This window comes from Zootoca vivipara, chromosome 9 (genome assembly GCF_963506605.1).
Source record: "Zootoca vivipara chromosome 9, rZooViv1.1, whole genome shotgun sequence".
NCBI lineage: Eukaryota > Metazoa > Chordata > Lepidosauria > Squamata > Lacertidae > Zootoca > Zootoca vivipara.
The window spans coordinates 45,163,895-45,184,339 of NC_083284.1; the positions used below are offsets into that span (position 1 = coordinate 45,163,895).

At 41.3% G+C, this 20,445-nt stretch overlaps 1 protein-coding gene across 2 annotated transcripts in view; it reads right to left on the reverse strand.

Moving 5' to 3' along the window:
- Positions 1-275: 275 nt before the first annotated feature.
- The window catches only part of SH3RF1 (SH3 domain containing ring finger 1), a 56,861-nt gene continuing 36,691 nt past the window's right edge, over positions 276-20,445 (reverse strand). Inside the window, exons 7-12 of one of the 2 annotated variants that reach the window (XM_035112205.2) lie at positions 17,539-17,690; positions 16,290-16,460; positions 15,877-16,136; positions 15,128-15,474; positions 13,407-13,741; positions 276-6,114 (exon numbers count right to left, since the gene is read on the reverse strand). In XM_035112205.2, coding sequence (XP_034968096.2) covers positions 5,946-6,114; positions 13,407-13,741; positions 15,128-15,474; positions 15,877-16,136; positions 16,290-16,460; positions 17,539-17,690 — 1,434 coding nt within the window. In that variant the 3' untranslated portion in view covers positions 276-5,945. The remainder of the gene's footprint in view (positions 6,115-13,406; positions 13,742-15,127; positions 15,475-15,876; positions 16,137-16,289; positions 16,461-17,538; positions 17,691-20,445) is intronic. The other variant, XM_035112204.2, reaches the window with a different exon arrangement.

Here is a 20,445-nt window from a genome sequence, read left to right on the forward strand (position 1 = left end):
CATGATCTTCACCTGATCAACTAGTAAGCTGGGCTGTGTTCTCTCGCCTGCCTCAGTCTCTTAAAGTGTACTTCCCACTGTTCAGGAGGGGGCACATCTGGTTCTGGTGATGCAACCACTCCCCCGGCTCCCAGGAACTGCTGGCTGCCCCTTTGACGTCCTCTAATGTCCACTGAGTACCTCCTAAGTCCCCAACCTCCCCTTCTCCCTCTTCAGCTTGTCCCAGAGTATACCATTCATGGCTACACTCCTCATTGGGCTCTTCTTCCCCTTCCCTGGTGTCTTACCAGTTCATGACATCAACGTTCATTAGGCATTTGTGTGCATTGTAAGTGAACACTGCACATGGAGGTCTGGGAACATAAATTGAGAACCCTTTAAAAGTGATGTCAGGCTGCATAGCATCCTGCACAGGTACGTGCTTTCCACACAAACATCTCATTTACAACAACATATGCTTTCCATCTGATTGGGTTGCCCCAGCCACCCTGGATGGCATTCAACAAATTATAAAACCACAGTAAAACATCAAAAATTAAAAACTTCCATTGTCAACAGAGCTGCAGGTATAGCCATGACATGGCATATGCAACAAAACAGCATCTCCTCCTTGCATTATTATTCTTTACCATTGTAGAATTGCCTCCTAAATGTTACCCAACCCTGCTTTTCTCCAAGCAAACTCAGCACATTAAATGCAAAGTTATCCATAAATTCAACTACATTATGTTGCCATAAATCTATTCCCAAGCCCCACATATTCTATGAAGTTATTCCTGGGTTAGCATACATTTGTTTTCTCTATTGCCTGATACCAGATGTTAAATTTTCTACAGCTACATTATAATCATTCCTTTATCCTCTCCTCCTCTATTGTTCTCTCAAACTATAATTGCTTTGGGCAGAAATTGTGTCATTTCTATATAGTGTATATGCTTGCTGCATAATAAAATTCTGAAACACTTGGTGATAATTTCACCTTCCACCTAGTTGGCTAATTGCCTATTTGCATGATTAAGAGGCAATGATCTGTGATGTCCAGTCATGCAGTAAATATTGACAGCAGTTCAAGCATTAAGATAATCAATAATTGCAATTATCATGTTGAAAACGTGTTATGTGACCTCAGCCACAAATCGTTTATAGAAATTGCTTCTGTCCATTTATTTTACAGTATCTTAATGCTCCTCTGTCTTCTGTCATTATTAACTTTCCCTTCTTATTGAGGAAATTCTTGAGTTAGAATAAAATTTGTTACACGCCTTGACTTTCATGGAGTCCTATGACCGGACAGGCAGCCAAGTCAAGAATGGAACTGCATCTTTGACAACATGCAATATCTATACCAATCTACTTGGCAGTGTTCAGTAAGTGGAAGTTCTTTGCCTTGTCCCTCTTTCACTTACTGTATATTCCTGTGTATGAGACTACTTTTTAACCCAGGAAAATCTTCTCAAAAGCCAGGTGTCATCTTATATGCTGGGTCGTATTTCTTATACGTTGAGTATATCCCAAACTCTATATTTTAACGGGAAACGTTGGGGGTCGTCTTATACGCCCAGTCGTCTTGCTTTCCCCCTTCTCATTTCCTTGTTTCGTTCCTTCACAGTCCCTGCAAAGATATTCAGCTTCTACAAGCATGCCAAACATTGGAGCAATAATACTTATAGAAAATAAGGCAGTTTTCTTGTTTAACAGTAAGGAAATTGTTTTGTGTTGCTTTTTGGAGCTTAATTTTTCTCTCCGTCTGTGCAAATTTTGAGATTATTTCAATTTCTCTGGAAAAAGAACCATTCATTTGGTATAAATTTCATTTTACTGATCTTTGTATCCAAGGCAGACTTTTTCTTCAATATGATGAAATCATTATTTACAAAAATGTCAATTTTACACGGTTTGGCGTTGGGGGGGGGGGCAGCCAACTATTAAAAGTGTGTGTTTTGAATACCACCTATTAGCAAAACCTCTGCAGTCAGAAGTCACATTTTGTGGTGGAAGCATCATGAGTACCCACTCCTGCATCACAGCTGATGGGCACAAGTGCCCGGCCTCCTGTTGGCAGCCTGTTCTTCTCCACTGAAAGTCTCCTGCCTTCTTGCATCTCTGGCTCTTCAAGTCTTTAAGTGCATATATGCTCCCCCCCCCATATATTACCACATTAAAATGATCTTACTGGCAACATATTCCCTGCGCTTCACATTTTCTCTAAAAACGAGTTATTACAGCATCCTTTGGGTTTCTTTAATGTCATTTTCATTTTAAAAAATCACCCAAGCATCTAGGCTATTGGAAATTGAAGAATACCATCCAACTGTTATCAGATTCTCCACCTCTACAGGGAATATTCTGTGCACAAACAGCTCTGAAGTACCTAATGGTATGCATATAGCAGACCTAGACTGATTTAATAAAGCATGAGCAGCTTGGCACAGGAACTACCTCCTACAGATATTAATAGAATCAGACAGAGATGGAGAAGCTCATCAGCTAGGTCATCTCCATTTACCTTATAGCCATATTATGACTTCTTTCTGCTTGTAATTCATCTTACATAGCTTAACTAGATTGGGGGGAGCTTTTATTATTTGGTTTAATGAATACAGATTAACAAAACATATTATTTGACTATTAGCCTTAAGTAATTACAAGTCTTTCACACACACACAAATACACACACAAACACACACACAGGGTTTAAGATGTTTGCTAAGAAAATATTTATTAGGAATGGAAATTTAACAGAGAAAAACACATAACATTCACTGGACTTTAAATATAGACACTAAATTTTTTCACAGAATCTCTTTTAAGGAAAAACACAAAATGAGTGTAAAGGTTTTTTGTTCATACACTGGATTACACACAAGCGGAAAAACCCTAACCCAACTCCCACAACTTTATAAAGGTCACAAGGCATAGAAAACTGCATTTTTTGTCATTGTTGTACTGTTGTGTAACAAGCCCTTAAAAACAAAAAGTGATTTCTTTTATTAAAAAGTCATTAGAAAATGTATTATATCTAACAACACTATCATATTAATTTATATTTTGATAGACTTTACATAATAAAACCCTATGAATAGAGGTACCTGTGTCACACAGATATTCTACCTTATGGAGAAGAGAAAAATTATCTGTAGTAGTCTTTTTAATATATAAAACACTACACTAATTTGTGAAAATAAGGTTTGACACATTAGTGTCAAGTTACGCTGAACTGAACTAAAGTTCATTTCATTAGCTTGTGTATCACATGAATATTCAAGTAACTAACTTTTCTAAATTCCACAAGAATTGAGTTGTACAGTGTCTTGTATGGGTGTTAATTTAGGAATGATTTCAGTTCCAACAATATAATTTATATGAAGATCATCATGAAACTACTTGATATTGCAAAAAAATCCTTCAGCTAATAATTTCCTCCCCATGTGTAAAGTAAAAAAATCAGTTGTTTTTTTTATCAGAAAATCATTAGCCTACCACCAGCTAGAGTATATTTTTCTCCTTTATATTGCATATATCTCCCTTAATTATATTGTGCTGCAAGTTCAGTTCTGGAAAGGAATAAGAACTTTCTAAGTCCACCAATTCTGAAAGTAGGGGAAAAGGTGCCAGCTGCCTGCTTCATCATGGGCAGACAGTGTATCTCCAGCACTAACTAAAATTTTGCCTATTGCTAAAGAAGCAGGAGCCCTACCAGAATAAAGGGTGGTAAGAGTTAGTTAAATCTCATGTAGGAATAGGTTCAGCTGAGCATGGCATAATGAGATTCCTGCAGTCAAGCAATGGTATAAAAGACAACCCTGTATGTATAGAATGGATCACCAGTGCCAAATGGCTTTTAAAAGCCATGGAAATAGAGTTTTTTTATACAGGATCCATTTAGGGTTATCAACTGACAGTTCCCAGGCACCAAAGCTCTGGTCTGTCAGTTCTAACTTGCCTCTCTTTAATTCCACATTTCTTGCTACTGTTGAGAGATATCAGAGGCAAAGACTAATGTACAGTACCTGAGGGTGACAAATCTCTCCAGTTTTCCCAGCTGGGAAGCTGTTTCAGAAGCCAAGAAACAGTTTTAAGGGAACTAGAAGACAGTGCAAGTGACAAAAAGGTCATCTCTAATCTGTCACCCACTTCCCCAGTCACTTTAGTTAGAATGGAGAGGAAGAGGGAAGATTAGTAGTTGGACATGGAAAAACTAGTTGTTGGGCTGAGTATATTTAGACCACTCTCACTCCCTTGAAAAGGTGGCCATTAAAAAAAGAAGCAGCCCCAATAACTTTATATTTTATCTGAAAGCGAATATATAACAAGAATCACAAATAAAGCTAGAACACAATTTTCTAATTATCTCCCCTGCGACTTTGAAGTATTTTTTTTCCTGTCCCCATGCTTCATTGTGGTGGCTAGAAAAAAATTGAGATGGGAATGTGCACCCCATTTCTATCCCACCCCCATGGTTATAAAAAAAGTTAATTTCTAAAGTTTGATGAATAAGAGTGAAAAGGCAGCAAGGGGGGAAACTGAGAGGGAGTATGTTCTTGCTGAAATGTGTCACAGAACTCCCCAAATCTCTTACACTTCTAAATATTAATGGTTGGAATGATGTGAATATTTGGACTCTAGAGTACTCTTTACATAACTAGGACTCACTCACTCACTAGTCTTGGTCAGTGGCTTCCGTGATGCAGACAGCTGGTTGATTTAACATCTCCAAGTGGGCACTTCAAAAAAACCCACAACAGAAGACTGGAATGCAATCTATAAATCATGCAATGTTTTATATGCCTGTGATAATTTGGTAATACATGCAAGACAATGAGTAGTTAAGACATATGAAAGTAGCAATAGTTACAAAATTAGCAAAATTTTCACAGTGTTCTTACAGCCTTTACTTTAAAAACACAAGTGTATCACTTACCACCACTATTGCTCAAACATTGTAAAATTGTCTCTCAGCCATGCAAATCACTTTGAAAAGGTAAAAGATGTAAATGACATTTCTTGGCATATTTAGACAGTGAATGCAACTTGAATTTAAATTTTGAATTCTACCAGCTCTTGCAGCTAATTACTATTTCTCATTTTTCAAATTGTTCTGCAGTTAACATGTTTTAATCTCATTTATATTCTGTGAGTGCCAAAGAACTAGCCAGATCCACAAAGCAGAATCTTGACAGATGTCCCAAACTCTTGAATAAGCAGAAGCTAGAGGAAGTTGATTTCCCATTTCCTGGCATTTTCATCATTTTTTATTCTCACTCTGAGAATGTTAACTCCGTTGTACAGTTACAGCTTTGCATTTCAGAAATATTACACTGTCTGGAGAATTTAGACTTGTCCATTGACAGATAGTTTCTCACCCAAAATAAGCTCACAGTACCATTTTATCCCAGTTTGCAGGTTCAATTTGACACCACATCACCATCATTACAGCCAACATTACCCCATAAAACAAACTCACTTTACTGTCACGCACAGTGGGAGAAAGCAATCTGTCAGAAATTATGCCTTTCTATCTAAGGAGATAATCCAGCTTCTCCTTTTCTCATTTCATAAATTAATAAGTTGTTAATCATAATCACAAAGATTAAGCTATTAAACAGAATTCAAGTTTAGAAAATCAAGAATAAATTAGTTACAGCCTTGTAAACAATTGCTCTTTTGTATTACATATTTGGAAGAAATCTTCCTGTGTAGTGTGAGATCAGACATTACAAGGCACACATTACACTTAAAAAATCAAAATAATAATAATAAAAAACACCCAACAAGTCTCTCATCATATTTTTATGGCAAAATTGTGCTGTGGGATACTGGAAAACATAAATATAAATTTGTTTATATTACAGACATTTGAAAAGTCTTCAATGGCTGCACTATCTCTTGTAAAATATTTGTGCTATTTTATAGTGCTGTGCGATTTGAAATATTTGAAACAAATCTCAAATACTCTCCACAAAGCTGCCAGGGAAAAGGCCAGTTTTTCCATTTCGCTGCAATGTGCCTTTGAACCAACCATCTTCACGTTTTTTGTGTACAAAAACAACATCTCCTTCTTTAAGTTCAAGCTCAGCTTCACTCTGAGGAGGATACGATACCACAACTCTATATCTGCAGAGTAAGAAGATAAAAGTTCGGGTTTTTATTACAGAAACATCCATTGTCTGCAAACAAAAAAGAACTTAACACTTGCCAGATACAACTTGCAACAGGAAGCTGCCTTGAACTGTTCACATCCTCTCAAAAATACGTGCATTTTCTAAACAGAAAGTGTGTTAACATGGCAATGTCAAGTAAATACATACAAGCCAGTTCCACTGAATTCTCTGGAAGAAGTTAAATGTTAGGAGGTTTTAAAGACAATTTTAAAAAGTTGACATGTGCCTATTACACAATTCTGTTCAGCTAAACAACTTAAACTATAGTAAAGTTTCGAATTCAGTGCCTGTGGACTGAAATGCATATTTATAACAGAAGAGTAGCATACATGATGAAATAATGCTAAAGGAGTTCACCATAACTGGTAAAAATGTGGTCATATAAATACACTGATTATAGTTAGAGACAGAAATACAGCATGGGAAGGAAAACCTCTCTCAAATCACTTTCAGCCCTCCAACTATTCTGTCTCAAATTCAAGTAAACATGCATTGAAATATGCAGGAGGTCTTAAAACAGTGCATTATCATTGGGTACACAGGTTTGTGCACTTATTTTGACCTGGGCATGCTGATTTTAAAAAGCCCAACAATACTCAGATGAAAGGTTATTCACAGGCAATCTTCTCACTGGGATTAAAACATAACTGGTAAGCTATTTCACATGAACATCCAAGAAGGAAGGTTTTGTGTTATTCAGAATCAGGTTCAATTATAGAGCTCTAGAGAAAACATAATGGCAATATTAACTATGGTTCAAATATATGCCTTAGTTGCCATATGCATGGAAATAATTGTTCTACAATCTTGCTTAGGTGAAAGCTCAACCAGGAAATTACACATATGCATTGAAACCCCAAATACAAAAGCAGCCAAAATGTAGTAACAATATGAAAAGTGCAGCAGCTTGTACCCTTTTTGTCATTTTTGCATTAAATATATTTCCCAAAAAATATTTGTTTTGATTCTGGCAAATACATAATTGCAAGTGCCACTGCAGTTTTTTGTTTTTAAGAGGATACATACATTTGTATTAGGGAAAGAGAACATGTTATGAGTTTGAATACATAATCTACAATTAGTTTCCCCCTCCCCTCGATTGTATAAATGGCTTATTATTTTGCCTGACTTCTGTTTATTAGCTCCAATAGAGACAGGGTCTATAAATTCTGGTTCACCGTGGTAGTGAATTTTTAATCTACTAAACAGCGGTGAAATCCAATGTCTCAATAATAATAATAATAATAATAATAATAATAATAATAACAACAACAACTTTATTGTCATTGTACAACCTGTGTACAATGAAATTAAAGGAGCCTCCCTCCCCCCCAACTTTCCATAGTACTGCAACAACATTCTAAGCATTTTTTTAAAAAAAAGTTTCATCAGATTGAAGGAAATTGTAAAAAACAAAACAAAAACACAATTAAGGCCTTATCTAGTATTGAACACATGATTTTTAAAAACTTTAAAAATGCAATATAATGCAATACGAAGCAGAGACGAACGAAGCGACTGACAGCTGTCAAATATAATTCAGAAAGAAGTATGAGGAGAGGCCATAGCTTAGCAGTCAAGCACATGCTTTGTGTGCAAAAGGTCTTTGCTTAAAAAAAAGGATCAAGTTAACAGCTATTGTCAAAGGCTATTTTCCCTGCACAATTGGGGACGGCAGAGGACGAGATAGTTGGACAGTGTTCTCAAAGCTACCAATTGAGTCTGACCAAACTGCGGGAGGCAGTGCAAGACAGGCGTGCTCTGGTCCATGGGGTTACAAAGAGTCTGACATGACTAAACGACTAAACAACAACAACTGCTCTCAAGAGAACTCTTTGACTGGCAGAGGTGTGGGGGCAGGTTTGAAGACTGTAGTACTGTCCAGAGAGCCATGTTTGCTTGCTTAATGGTTCAGCAAAGCCCTATGGCTGCAACACACCCTGAGGGATGGGATGGTGCCTCATTATACATCTTTGGGCACCAGGTGAAAACTTCCCTCTTCAACCAGGCTCTTGGCTGATTAATAGCCTATATACCCTTTTAAATGTGCTCCTGAGAGGGAGGGAGGGAAGGAGGGGATTATCGATTTGCGAGGGTATTTTGTTCTTGTTTTTATTGTGTATTTAGTGCTTTTATCTTGTACATTTATTCTGTGAACCACTCTGAGATTTAATATATAATAATAATAATAATAATAATAATAATAATAATACCACCTGCTTACAGTTCAGCTATGTAGAAACCACCTCTCCTTCCTGATCTCTATACATTTTTGAGAGGAAGAAGGGAAATGGAACATAGCTCAGCAGGTCCTGTAAAAATAAATATGTATGCTTCTTTTTTGGCCAGAACACAGGATGTTAGAGAGGATCCAAAACAACCATGCTTTCCACCCAGACCATCCTTGTAACAATGGAGAAGTCTCTTGTCAACAAATTGCTGATTACTGTCATGATCATTTCCTCTCCCTGAGTCCTCACAGCCCTCAGGCAATGTTGCTGTTGCAAATGGGGGTACGGATGCTCTTTCTTTCTAATCTAGACTACCGTAATTCCCTGTTCTTATGTACAGCACTGTGTTCCCTGCTTTCTTCTGACATACTGGAGCTTGACAAAGAGGAGACTGGGTTTCAATATGATTATTAAGCATCTTTTCCAGCATCTCTTTTTCAAGTACTAGATGTCAAAGGAAAATTAATATTGCAAGGTTCTGAGTGCCATTCAACTACAAAACAAGCTCTACTGATCTACACAAGCACCATTCCCTAACTCAGAAAAAGAAAACAGACTCTGCCAACTGAGAAACTACAATATACTGAGCTGAAATAAAGAGAAATATGCTACTATATGAGGAAATAGAAGCAAGGTTGAGAACTCAGGTGCCTGGCCTCCTTACGATAATTAAAAATATTGATGAGGGAATACCTGTGCTAGAAATCAAATTTCAACAGATTCAATAGTATTTGGATTTTTCAACAGAGAATGTTCATATACACAGAATTATGAACCAGAAATATTAAGGTTGACTGAACATCTAGTTTTAATAAATGAAAGAGACCTACTCAATCAGACTGAAAGGGCTTTAGTATGAGTATGAGAGGGTAAAGGTAAAGGGACCCCTGACCTTAGGTCCAGTCGTGACCAACTCTGGGGTTGCAGCGCTCATCTCGCACTATTGGCTGAGGGAGCCGGCGTACATGTGGCCAGCATGACTAAGCCGCTTCTGGAGAACCGGAGCAGCACACGGAAACGCCGTTTACCTTCCCACTGTAGTGGTACCTATTTATCTACTTGCACTTTGATGTGTTTTTGAACTGCTAGGTTGGCAGGAGCTGGGGCCGAGCAACAGGAGCTCACCCCGTCGCGGGGATTCGAACCGCTGACCTTCTGATCGGCAAGCCCTAAGTTCTGTGGTTTAACCCACAGCGCCACCCACGTCCCATGTGAGAGGGTACTGACCTGGTAATAGTTGCTGAAGAATAGGATTGTTGTTGTTTAGTCGTTTAGTCGTGTCCGACTCTTCGTGACCCCATGGACCATAGCACGCCAGGCACTCCTGTCTTCCACTGCCTCCCGCAGTTCGGTCAAACTCATGTCCGTAGCCTCGAGAACACTGTCCAACCATCTCGTCCTCTGTCGTCCCCTTCTCCTAGTGCCCTCAATCTTTCCCAACATCAGGGTCTTTTCCAAGGATTCTTCTCTTCTCATGAGGTGGCCAAAGTATTGGAGCCTCAGCTTCACGATCTGTCCTTCCAGGGAGCACTCAGGGCTGATTTCCTTAAGAATGGATAGGTTTGATCTTCTAGCAGTCCATGGGACTCTCAAGAGTCTCCTCCAGCACCATAATTCAAAAGCATCAATTCTTCGGCGATCAGCCTTCTTTATGGTCCAGCTCTCACTTCCATACATCACTACTGGGAAAACCATAGCTTTAACTATACGGACCTTTGTCGGCAAGGTGATGTCTCTGCTTTTTAAGATGCTGTCTAGGTTTGTCATTGCTTTTCTCCCAAGAAGCAGGCGTCTTTTAATTTCGTGACTGCTGTCACCATCTGCAGTGATCAAGGAGCCCAAGAAAGTAAAATCTCTCACTGCCTCCATTTCTTCCCCTTCTATTTGCCAGGAGGTGATGGGACCAGTGGCCATGATCTTGGTTTTTTTGATGTTGAGCTTCAGACCATATTTTGCGCTCTCCTCTTTCACCCTCATTAAAAGGTTCTTTAATTCCTCCTCACTTTCTGCCATCAAGGTTGTGTCATCTGCATATCTGAGGTTGTTGATATTTCTTCCGGCAATCTTAATTCCTGCTTGGGATTCATCTAGTCCAGCCTTTCGCATGATGAATTCTGCATATAAGTTAAATAAGCAGGGAGACAATATACAACCTTGTCGTACTCCTTTCCCAATTTTGAACCAATCGGTTGTTCCATATCCAGTTCTAACTGTAGCTTCTTGTCCCACATAGAGATTTCTCAGGAGACAGATGAGGTGATCAGGCACTCCCATTTCTTTAAGAACTTGCCATAGTTTGCTGTGGTCGACACAGTCAAAGGCTTTTGCATAGTCAATGAAGCAGAAGTAGACGTTTTTCTGGAACTCTCTAGCTTTCTCCATAATCCAGCGCATGTTTGCTATTTGGTCTCTGGTTCCTCTGCCCTTTCGAAATCCAGCTTGCACTTCTGGGAGTTCTCGGTCCACATACTGCCTAAGCCTGCCTTGTAGAATTTTAAGCATAACCTTGCTAGCGTGTGAAATGAGGGCAATTGTGCGGTAGTTGGAGCATTCTTTGGCACTGCCCTTTTTTGGAATTGGGATGTAGACTGATCTTCTCCAATCCTCTGGCCATTGCTGAGTTTTCCAAACTTGCTGGCATATTGGGTGTAGCACCTTAACAGCATCATCTTTTAAAATTTTAAATAGTTCAGCTGGAATATCATCACTTCCACTGGCCTTGTTATTAGCAGTGCTTTCTAAGGCCCATTTGACTTCACTCTCCAAGATGTCTGGCTCAAGGTCAGCAACCACACTACCTGGGGTGTACGAGACCTCCATATCTTTCTGGTATAATTCCTCTGTGTATTCTTGCCACCTCTTCTTGATGTCTTCTGCTTCTGTTAGGTCCTTACCACTTTTGTCCTTGATTATGGTAATCTTTGTACGAAATGTTCCTTTCATATCTCCAATTTTCTTGAACAGATCTCTGGTTTTCCCCATTCTATTGTTTTCCTCTATTTCTTTGCATTGCTCATTTAAGAAGACCCTCTTGTCTCTCCTTGCTGTTTTTTGGAAATCTGCATTCAGTTTCCTGTATCTTTCCCTATCTCCCTTGCATTTTGCTTGCCTCCTCTCCTCCGCTATTTGTAAGGCCTCGTTGGACAGCCATTTTGCTTTCTTGCATTTCCTTTTCCTTGGGATGGTTTTTGTTGCTGCCTCCTGTATAATGTTACGAGCCTCCATCCATAGTTCTTCAGGCACTCTGTCCACCAAATCTAAATCCTTAAACCTGTTCCTCACTTCCACTGTGTATTCATAAGGGATTTGATTCAGATTGTATCTTACTGGCCCAGTGGTTTTTCCTACTTTCTTCATTTTAAGCTGGAATTTTGCTATAAGAAGCTGATGATCTGAGTTACAGTCAGCTCCAGGTCTTGTTTTTGCTGACTGTATAGAGCTTCTCCATCTTTGGCTGCAGAGAATATAATCAATCTGATTTCGATGCTGCCCATTTGGTGATATCCATGTGTAGAGTCGTCTCTTGTGTTGTTGGAAGAGAGTGTTTGTGATGACCAGCTTGTTCTCTTGACAGAACTCTATTAGCCTTTGCCCTGCTTCATTTTGAACTCCAAGGCCAAACTTGCCAGTTGTTCCTTTTATCTCTTGATTCCCTACTTTAGCATTCCAATCCCCTGTAATGAGAAGAACATCCTTCTTTGGTGCCATTTCTAGAAGGTGTTGTAGGTCTTCATAGAATTGGTCAATTTCACTTTCTTCAGCACCGGTAGTTGGTGCATAAACTTGGATTACTGTGATGTTAAAAGGTCTGCCTTGGATTCGTATCGAGATCATTCTGTCATTTTTGAGATTGCATCCCATCACAGCTTTTGCCACTCTTTTGTTGACTATGAGGGCCACTCCATTTCTTCTACAGGATTCTTGCCCACAGTAGTAGATATGATAGTCACCCGAACTGAATTCACCCATTCCCTTCCATTTTAGTTCACTGATGCCCAGGATGTCGATATTTATTCTTGTCATCTCATTTTTGACCACATCCAGCTTACCTCTATTCATGGTTCTTACATTCCAGGTTCCTATGCAATATTTTTCTTTACAGCATCGGACTTTCCTTTCGCTTCCAGGCATATCCGCAACTGAGCGTCCTTTCGGCTTTGGCCCAGCCGCTTCATCAGCTCTGAATCTACTTGTACTTGTCCTCCGCTCTTCCTCAGTAGCATGTTGGACGCCTTCCGACCTGAGGGGCTCATCTTCCAGCGTCATAACTTTTATATGCCTGTTGTCTTTGTCCATGGAGTTTTCTTGGCAGGGATACTGGAGTGGCTTGCCAGTTCCTTCTCCAGGTGGATCACGTTTAGTCAAAACTCTCCACTATGACCTGTCCATCTTGGGTGGCCCTGCATGGCATAGCTCATAGCTTCTCTGAGTTATTCAAGCCCCTTCGCCACGAAAAGGCATTGATCCATGAAGGGGGAAGAATAGGATACTATTTCACAAAATAAAGTTCAGGACTGTTTCCATAAGTACATAACAAGAGTGCTGATAGATCATGGCACAGGCTATCCAATTTAGCATCTTGTTTCCACAGGTGCTTATAGGAAGTCCATGATAGCTCTTTCCTGCATGTGTTCCCTCAGCAACTGTTATTCAGAAACGGAGTGTCCAGCCAACTAGACTTTTTGGCTGGATCAACTTTCCACATCATTCCTACAACACAACTGTGCAGGAATCTATCGCAGAAAAGCTATATTGGGTATAAGCCAGAGATGTGGGGCTCTCATACTGCCACAGCTAGCAATGGGAGTCATATGCATGCATGCAACTGTAGGTTGTAGCCACTGTCAAACTACTATTATAATTTCATTTCAGAAGCAACAGTACATTTCAAACCCAGGTTGGGTCAACAATGATTTTTTGGTCATCATAGGAGCAATATCAGATTTCTATTTCTAGCATTTCTAGGCCCAGTTTGTAGCCATTATTACACTTTATTCACTAGAAAATGACTTACCGTTCACACACAACAGGCCTACATTCATTTAGGATTGGAGCTAATGAAGAGCAGGGCTGCCGTGGAGGGGGAGCTATAGGAATACTGGAATCCAAAGAACTTGCTTTCCGATGAGTAACATCTTGCATTGATGTAGATGTTTCATTGTCTGAAGAGCAGGACTCAGCTCTTCCATGACTAGAAGCCAATGGAACTTCTGGTCCTACAGCACCTTGTAGGGCCAGCTCTGCAGCTGCCTGCTCAACTTCCAGAGTTGGTGATGATGGTGGTGATGCTCGAGGTTTGCGCTTGGTGGATGCTCCTGAAAGCAACTTTAGCAAACCCTTTTTTTCTTTCTGGAAATAAATAAAAACATTTGGTTTGAAGCATGAATATTCACTGCAGAGGAAAGATGCCAATTTGCAGGCAACATATGAATCCTAACCATGCCGGCAGATGAACTTTAACAGGGCTAAGCCCTGTTTGCCAAGGAACAATCAGAAGTGCACTTTAATGTTTCAATGGATCCTTTGCTACTGCATCTTTACCTGTTCCATACCTGCTGTCACATATGACATTAGGTGTGGCGTAGGTGGGCACGGTCTGATGAAAGCAGGCTTGCAGGCTATATTAGGGCCTCTGCCACACTTTAGTGGGCTTAAGAGCTGGAGGTTTCCCACTGCTGTTCTAATCAGTGATCCAACTGTACAGTAAAAGTGGTGGTACCTAGGATGTTCAAGTATACCTGAAATGCTATATACAAAATCCACTGAGAGAAGCAACATTAAAGTGTTCAATATTTTTGTTGCTTGCACATTGAAAATATTCATCTCTACTCTAAATATCAGAAGGGCCCAGGATACTGGAAGTGAAGTGCGGCACATAACAGAAGCAATGGAACTGTTATATACACAAATTTCATCCATTTATTCAATAAAATTCTACTTCTAATATTTTAGTTACATCAGGAATTCCATTCCATTACAGTTGTTTTCCCTCCCAAAGGAACAAAAATCTGACTATACTTTACTTCTTACATAATGAAGCCAAGCCTGGCACTAGCCTAATTTGCTGTCACATCAAATCATAAAAACATATGGTTTAATGCGAATGAACAGCATTCTGGTGTTTGTTGCTCAAAGGTTCCTGGGCAGTGCTCCCATGCTCTTGCTGTGCTGAAGACAAAGCAAGCTGGAGTTTGGGTTGTCATGCCATCTAAAGCCATGCTCATAGTTTGTTTCTTTTAAACAAAACACAAGTGGTAAGCGAGGAACAAACCTTCGTTAATACTCATGGTTTCTTTAAAAATTCAGATGACACAAGGCAGACTCCAGCTCAGGCATCCCCAAACTTTGGCCCTCCAGATATTTTGGACTACAATTCCCATCATCCCTGACCACTGGTCCTCGTAGCTAGGGATCATGGGAGTTGTAGGCCAAAACATCTGGAGGGCCGCAGTTTGGGGGTGCCTGCTCCAGCTTGTTTCAGCTATGGTGCAACAGAAGCAGGAAAGCAGAAGGAACACTCTAGGAACTTTTGAAATTGTCTACCATTCTCATTCACATTATTTAAAATTATGGTTTAATGTGATACACAAACCAAACCACTATCTGGCACTAAAGGTGATAAGAATAAACTAAATGGCAAGCTTTGGAGTCACACCTAATAAAAAGTCCCCTCTATCTATTGGGTTATCTATTAAAGAAAAACATCCTGAGCGGCAACCAAAATGTCATGCTCACCTTGCCATCTCTATCTGATTTACTGACAGTAGTAATTCCTCCAGCTACTAATGTATTCTCTGGGGAAGCTGGAGCTCCAGGGTGAGCAGTCACAGTTCTCCCATTTGCATCTCCATCCAGAGATGCAGAAGTGCCAGGAGATGCTGTTGTACAAGCTAATGGGAGATTTGTCCGGTTGATATTCACAGCAGTGATGTAAGCAGCAGCATTAGAAAGCTGAGGTTGAAGCTGTTGGGAGGCAACAGAATGGTGTGGAATAATTACAGCAGCAGGAATAAGGCATGCTGAACTTTGAGCCTGAATGGGCGTCACGGTGGCTGTGGGTCTTTCTTGGCTGTGTATTGCAACTGCAATGAGAGGGGAAAACATATTATCATGAGACTGAAAACAATACAGCATCCACTTGTTGTGTTACTTAAAAACTTCCCTCACACTATTAATTCCACAGTCTCAAGCATTAAAAATGGCATGTGTTGGTGGATCTCTAAACTATCTTTTATGGTATTAAAAATATATGACCAGTACTTGATGCTATATTGAATACTATTGTACAGTGATAAAATTTACATGTAACTATAAATACTTATGATTCTCAACAAATAATATTCATAGGCAGATTCTCTCTGACACTGGAGTTGGTCCATAGCCATCATGTACTATATTCCAACCTTGACAAGATACATGGGGTCTCAGAGAAGTTCATCCTGATCATACTATTACCTAAGCCAAGGAATAAAGCAATGTTTTACCTGTTCTAACTGCATTGCGAGCCTGGTTGACTGTCATTTGGCCAGTCATGTGCATAAGAACCTTGGTCTGTGGACTAGTTTGTATATGTGCAGCAGAGACCACAGCTGTTGGTACTGCACTGGCGTTCATTGTCACACCATTTCCCTGAAGTTTTTGCAATGTTCCTCCAGCAGTGGAAGTATTGACCATAGTCACCACCCTCCCTGTCTGACCAGCAGTAGATACAGGGAGTTTTGCTTGGGAGGCACTTGTCACTGCCCTGTTAAAAGTAATGCAAATAGTTTATGCACACCTTATTAAACCAAATAAGGCCTATTCTCCCAATCCCAACAAACCACCACAGAAAACCTGGATATCCAAATGGAGTTGCTTCCCCTTTCTTTGTAAAAGATACTTCAACTGAAAGCCTCACCTTGTAACTGGTGCCACGTAATTGCCAGGGAACACACCAATTTTGCTTGTATGCATGGATGTTCCTTTGAACCAGCCATCCTGACAACGTTCAAACACCAAGAACATCTCTCCTTTCCTCAGTTCCAGTTCATCATCTTTTCTAGGAGTATATGGATAAATAGCGATATACCTAGAAAACAAAACTGTTTATAATGGTCTGCAGGGAAAACTAGACAAAAAACCTGTTCCTAAGCAAGTCATGGCTTCCCTTAAAGAGTGAATTCTGCTTGAAAATTGAACCTTGAGGGTTCATTAAGAATGGGAAGTAGCTCCTTAGGTAGTCACAGAAATTTCAATCACAGAAATAGCTGCACATACAAAGAGTTATCCAAAGAATTCTGTCCCTAACTCCTTATCAAATGTCCAAATGTTGGTGACAGTTAAAGAAGAATAACATGACAATAGTTGAAAGAACCGTTCTTGATTTCATCTGTCTTCTGTCATTTACATATATCTCTTGAGGGTCGATATAGAAGCCAACTTGTCCATTGGCTGGTCCAAGTTGTAACTAAGCTCCTACCCAGGAGACCTGATTTGGTCAAGAATCATTAACTATGTCCCAGGACTTTTGCCAGTGCAGAGGACTGGTTCACACAGTGTTAAACCATGGTTAACATTAACCATAATTAATATTAAGCATAGTTAATAGTACCAGCAAGAGCAGTTTGATATTTATTTATTTATTTATTTATTTATTTTATTTTTGGGACATTCATCACTCATGGCTTTGTGGCTTTTGGGCAGTGACACACATCTTTAACAATAGTTATAGAGGAGGTCTGGGTTCACACATAACACTGTTATAGTTAACATTATCTAAGTTTTATACACCATCTACAAACCTTTTCAAGCATAGTAAAGCTTTTGGACTCACACATATTGCTACACCATGGTTTAATAGATTATGGTTTAGCATTATGTGTGAACCAGCCTGCTGTGTCAGGCAAAGCCATCCGAGGGATTTTCTGTACCTCATATAATCTGCTATTGCTGTTCATGACCAGTCCTGACTAGTCATGGTAGCCAGTCTAGATATTGGTGCAATGAGAACCTTGGCCATCCCCTTCACACGCACCAGGCATTTTTCATCTCAGATGACAAGTCAAACATTCCTTATCATTCAGAAATAATTGATTTTTCCCCCTTTGGCAATTCTGCTCTTTCATACCATTTCAAGTTTATCTTCAACAAGCTTTTATTTCACTTACACACTTGGTCTTGTCTGTGTGCGCAAATGCGCTATTTGATCAGTTGATCCCGCTACAGATTTTTGAGCCGCTCCTGAAGGCAGCCCAGCAGAGGTTGGAGCAATTATTGTAGCAGATAAGAGAGGTGGTGGTGGTAGAGGGGGATTCAGTGTCTAGAAATAAAATATTTTGAAATTTAATGTCATTTTGGTGCCAATATTCAGCTGAAAATGGTATTCATACACACACATACACACTCCCAAATTGACCTGGATCCAGAAATACACCAATTTTTCCATTTTCTGATACAATGTAATAGGATAATCCCTTGTCTTTCTTTTAAAAACAACAACAAAGTTTTAAGCAACAAGGAAACAAGCTCAAAGCATTGCATTTAAATACACATTTCTTTTTTAATGACAATTTTATTGAATTTTAAAAACCATATTAAACTCTAAAACTAAAACTCATTTATAAGAAAATACAAAACATAATTGTATAGGGAAAAATAATAGAGAAATAATAACCTAAAAGTCCCTTTATAACATTTATGTCATGGATATCATATCATTTATCCACACATTTCAATGCAAATTTATGGCATAAATCCCAAAGTTTTTTAAACATAGTTCCAATATTCAGTGGTCTGAAAAGTACTGCAATCCATGGCTGCTTTGAAACCAGCAGCTGTAACGCAGTAAGCAACAAATTCAACAAGAAGCCACCCAAACATTACTTTGTTTTTCTCTATGTTTTAAGCTGTTCTTATTTTTATGTGAGCTACCATGAGTCTCTCTCAGGGAGAAAAGGCATGGTATAAATAGATAGATAGATAGATAGATAGATAGATAGATAGATAGATAGATAGATACCGTGTTTCCCCTTTTTTAAGACACCGTCTTATAACTTTTTTCCCTCAAAAAAACACACGGTGGCTTATTTTCAGGGGGTGTCTTTTTTTTTTTTAAGTGCTGGTACAACTGGGTCCCACTGGCTCAGGACACTCGGCGCTCTCTTCCACGCACATTATAAACACCACTCTAGCCTACTGAGCTATCCAGGTTTTACTGTCAACCAGGCTGGCAGCAGCTCTCCAGGATTTCAAACTTGGGGGTACCTGGGGGTTAAACCTGGGATCCTTCTGCATACAGAGCACAGGGTGCTCTGCCACTCTGTTATGGTCTTTTCCATTTTCTGCCTCTTCTATTTTTTCCCTTTCCCCTCCTACCCATCCTGAGTCAAGGGCTTTCCTTCTATGGAGGCTTTTAAGCAGAGGCTGGATGGCCACCTGCCTCGGAGACAGATGTGCACACAGGGGGGGGACTTTGTGAGGTGGATTTAAACCTTGTAGGATGCCGGAGCAGGAGGTACACACAAAGCTGCCCACCGTCATGTCGGTGTAGGTAGGACCGCGTTGGTTACAGTCGAAGCACTTGCGGTTGGGCGGGAGGCTGCTCATCTCCCTCAGCAGCTTCTGGTGCTTCTCCTCCTGCTTCCATGGCTTTGGAGGTGGCCGGGTGTGTGTGCGCGTGGAGGTATAGAGGCTGCTCCCCGGGCCCTCTCACGTCGGCCGGGGAATGAGGAGGGAGGCCGTGACCCGTCCCGCTCTGAGACGCTTGTGAGGGAAGCGCGAGGGGGACGAGGCTTGGGCCCATGCCCCTGGCGCGCGCGCGGCTGAATGACGAGCCGAAGCGGAACCTTTTCTCTGTGGGGGGGGGAGACGCGCGCGCAAACACACACACACACACACCGAGAGAGAGACACGCACAGGGAGAGAAAGAAAGAGACGCACACACACACAGAGACGCACGGGGGAGAGAGAGAAAGAGACGCGCGCGCACACACACACACAGAGAGACGGACGCACGGGGAGAGAAAGAAAGAGGTGCGCACACACAGAGAGAGAGAGAGAGACGGACGCACAGGGAGAGAAAGAAAGAGACGCGCACGCACACACACACACAGAGACGCACTGGGGAGAGAGAGAGAGACACGCGCGCACACACACACACACACACACACACACACACACACACAGAGAGAGACGCACGGGGAGAGAAAGAAAGAGACGCGCACAAACACACACACAGAGAGACGCACGGGGGAGAGAGAGAGAGACGCGCGCGCGCACACACACACACAGAGACAGACGCACAGGGAGAGAAAGAAAGAGGTGCGCACACACAGAGAGAGAGAGAGACGGACGCACAGGGAGAGAAAGAAAGAGACGCGCACGCACACACACACACAGAGACGCACTGGGGAGAGAGAGAGAGACACGCGCGCGCACACACACACACACACACACACACACACACACAGAGAGAGACGCACGGGGAGAGAAAGAAAGAGACGCGCACAAACACACACACACAGAGAGAGACGCACGGGGGAGAGAGAGAGAGACGCGCGCACACACACAGAGAGAGAGACGGACGCACAGGGAGAGAAAGAAAGAGACGCGCGCACACACAGAGAGCGTGCGGCTGCAGCGCTGACAAAGCACGAAGCAGCGCTGCACTTAGGGGAAGATGGCCAGGGAGGGGGGCTGCGGGGTCAAGGCAACGCGTGAAAGGGAGGGATGGCGAGGAAGAAGTGGGGAGTGAACTGATCGGGGCTTTAACATGCCCGCACGCGCAAAAGGGAGGCTCGGAATGTGGAGATCGGTTTTGGCTGCTTATCTTAAAGTGCGCAAGCAACGAGCCTCTCTCTCTTTCCTCCTGCCGCTCGTGCCCTTGGTGCTCCGTGCTGCGCTGCTTCACGCTTTGTCAGCGCTGCAGCCGCCACCGCTTCCGGGCACCGACCCAACCCCGCAGGCTTCCTCCTCCTGCCGCGGCCGGCATTGCAGGAGCTGGGTCCTTCTGGCTGGTGCTCCGTGCGGCACTGCTGCACGCTTTATTGGCACTACAGCAGCCACCGCCGCTTCCG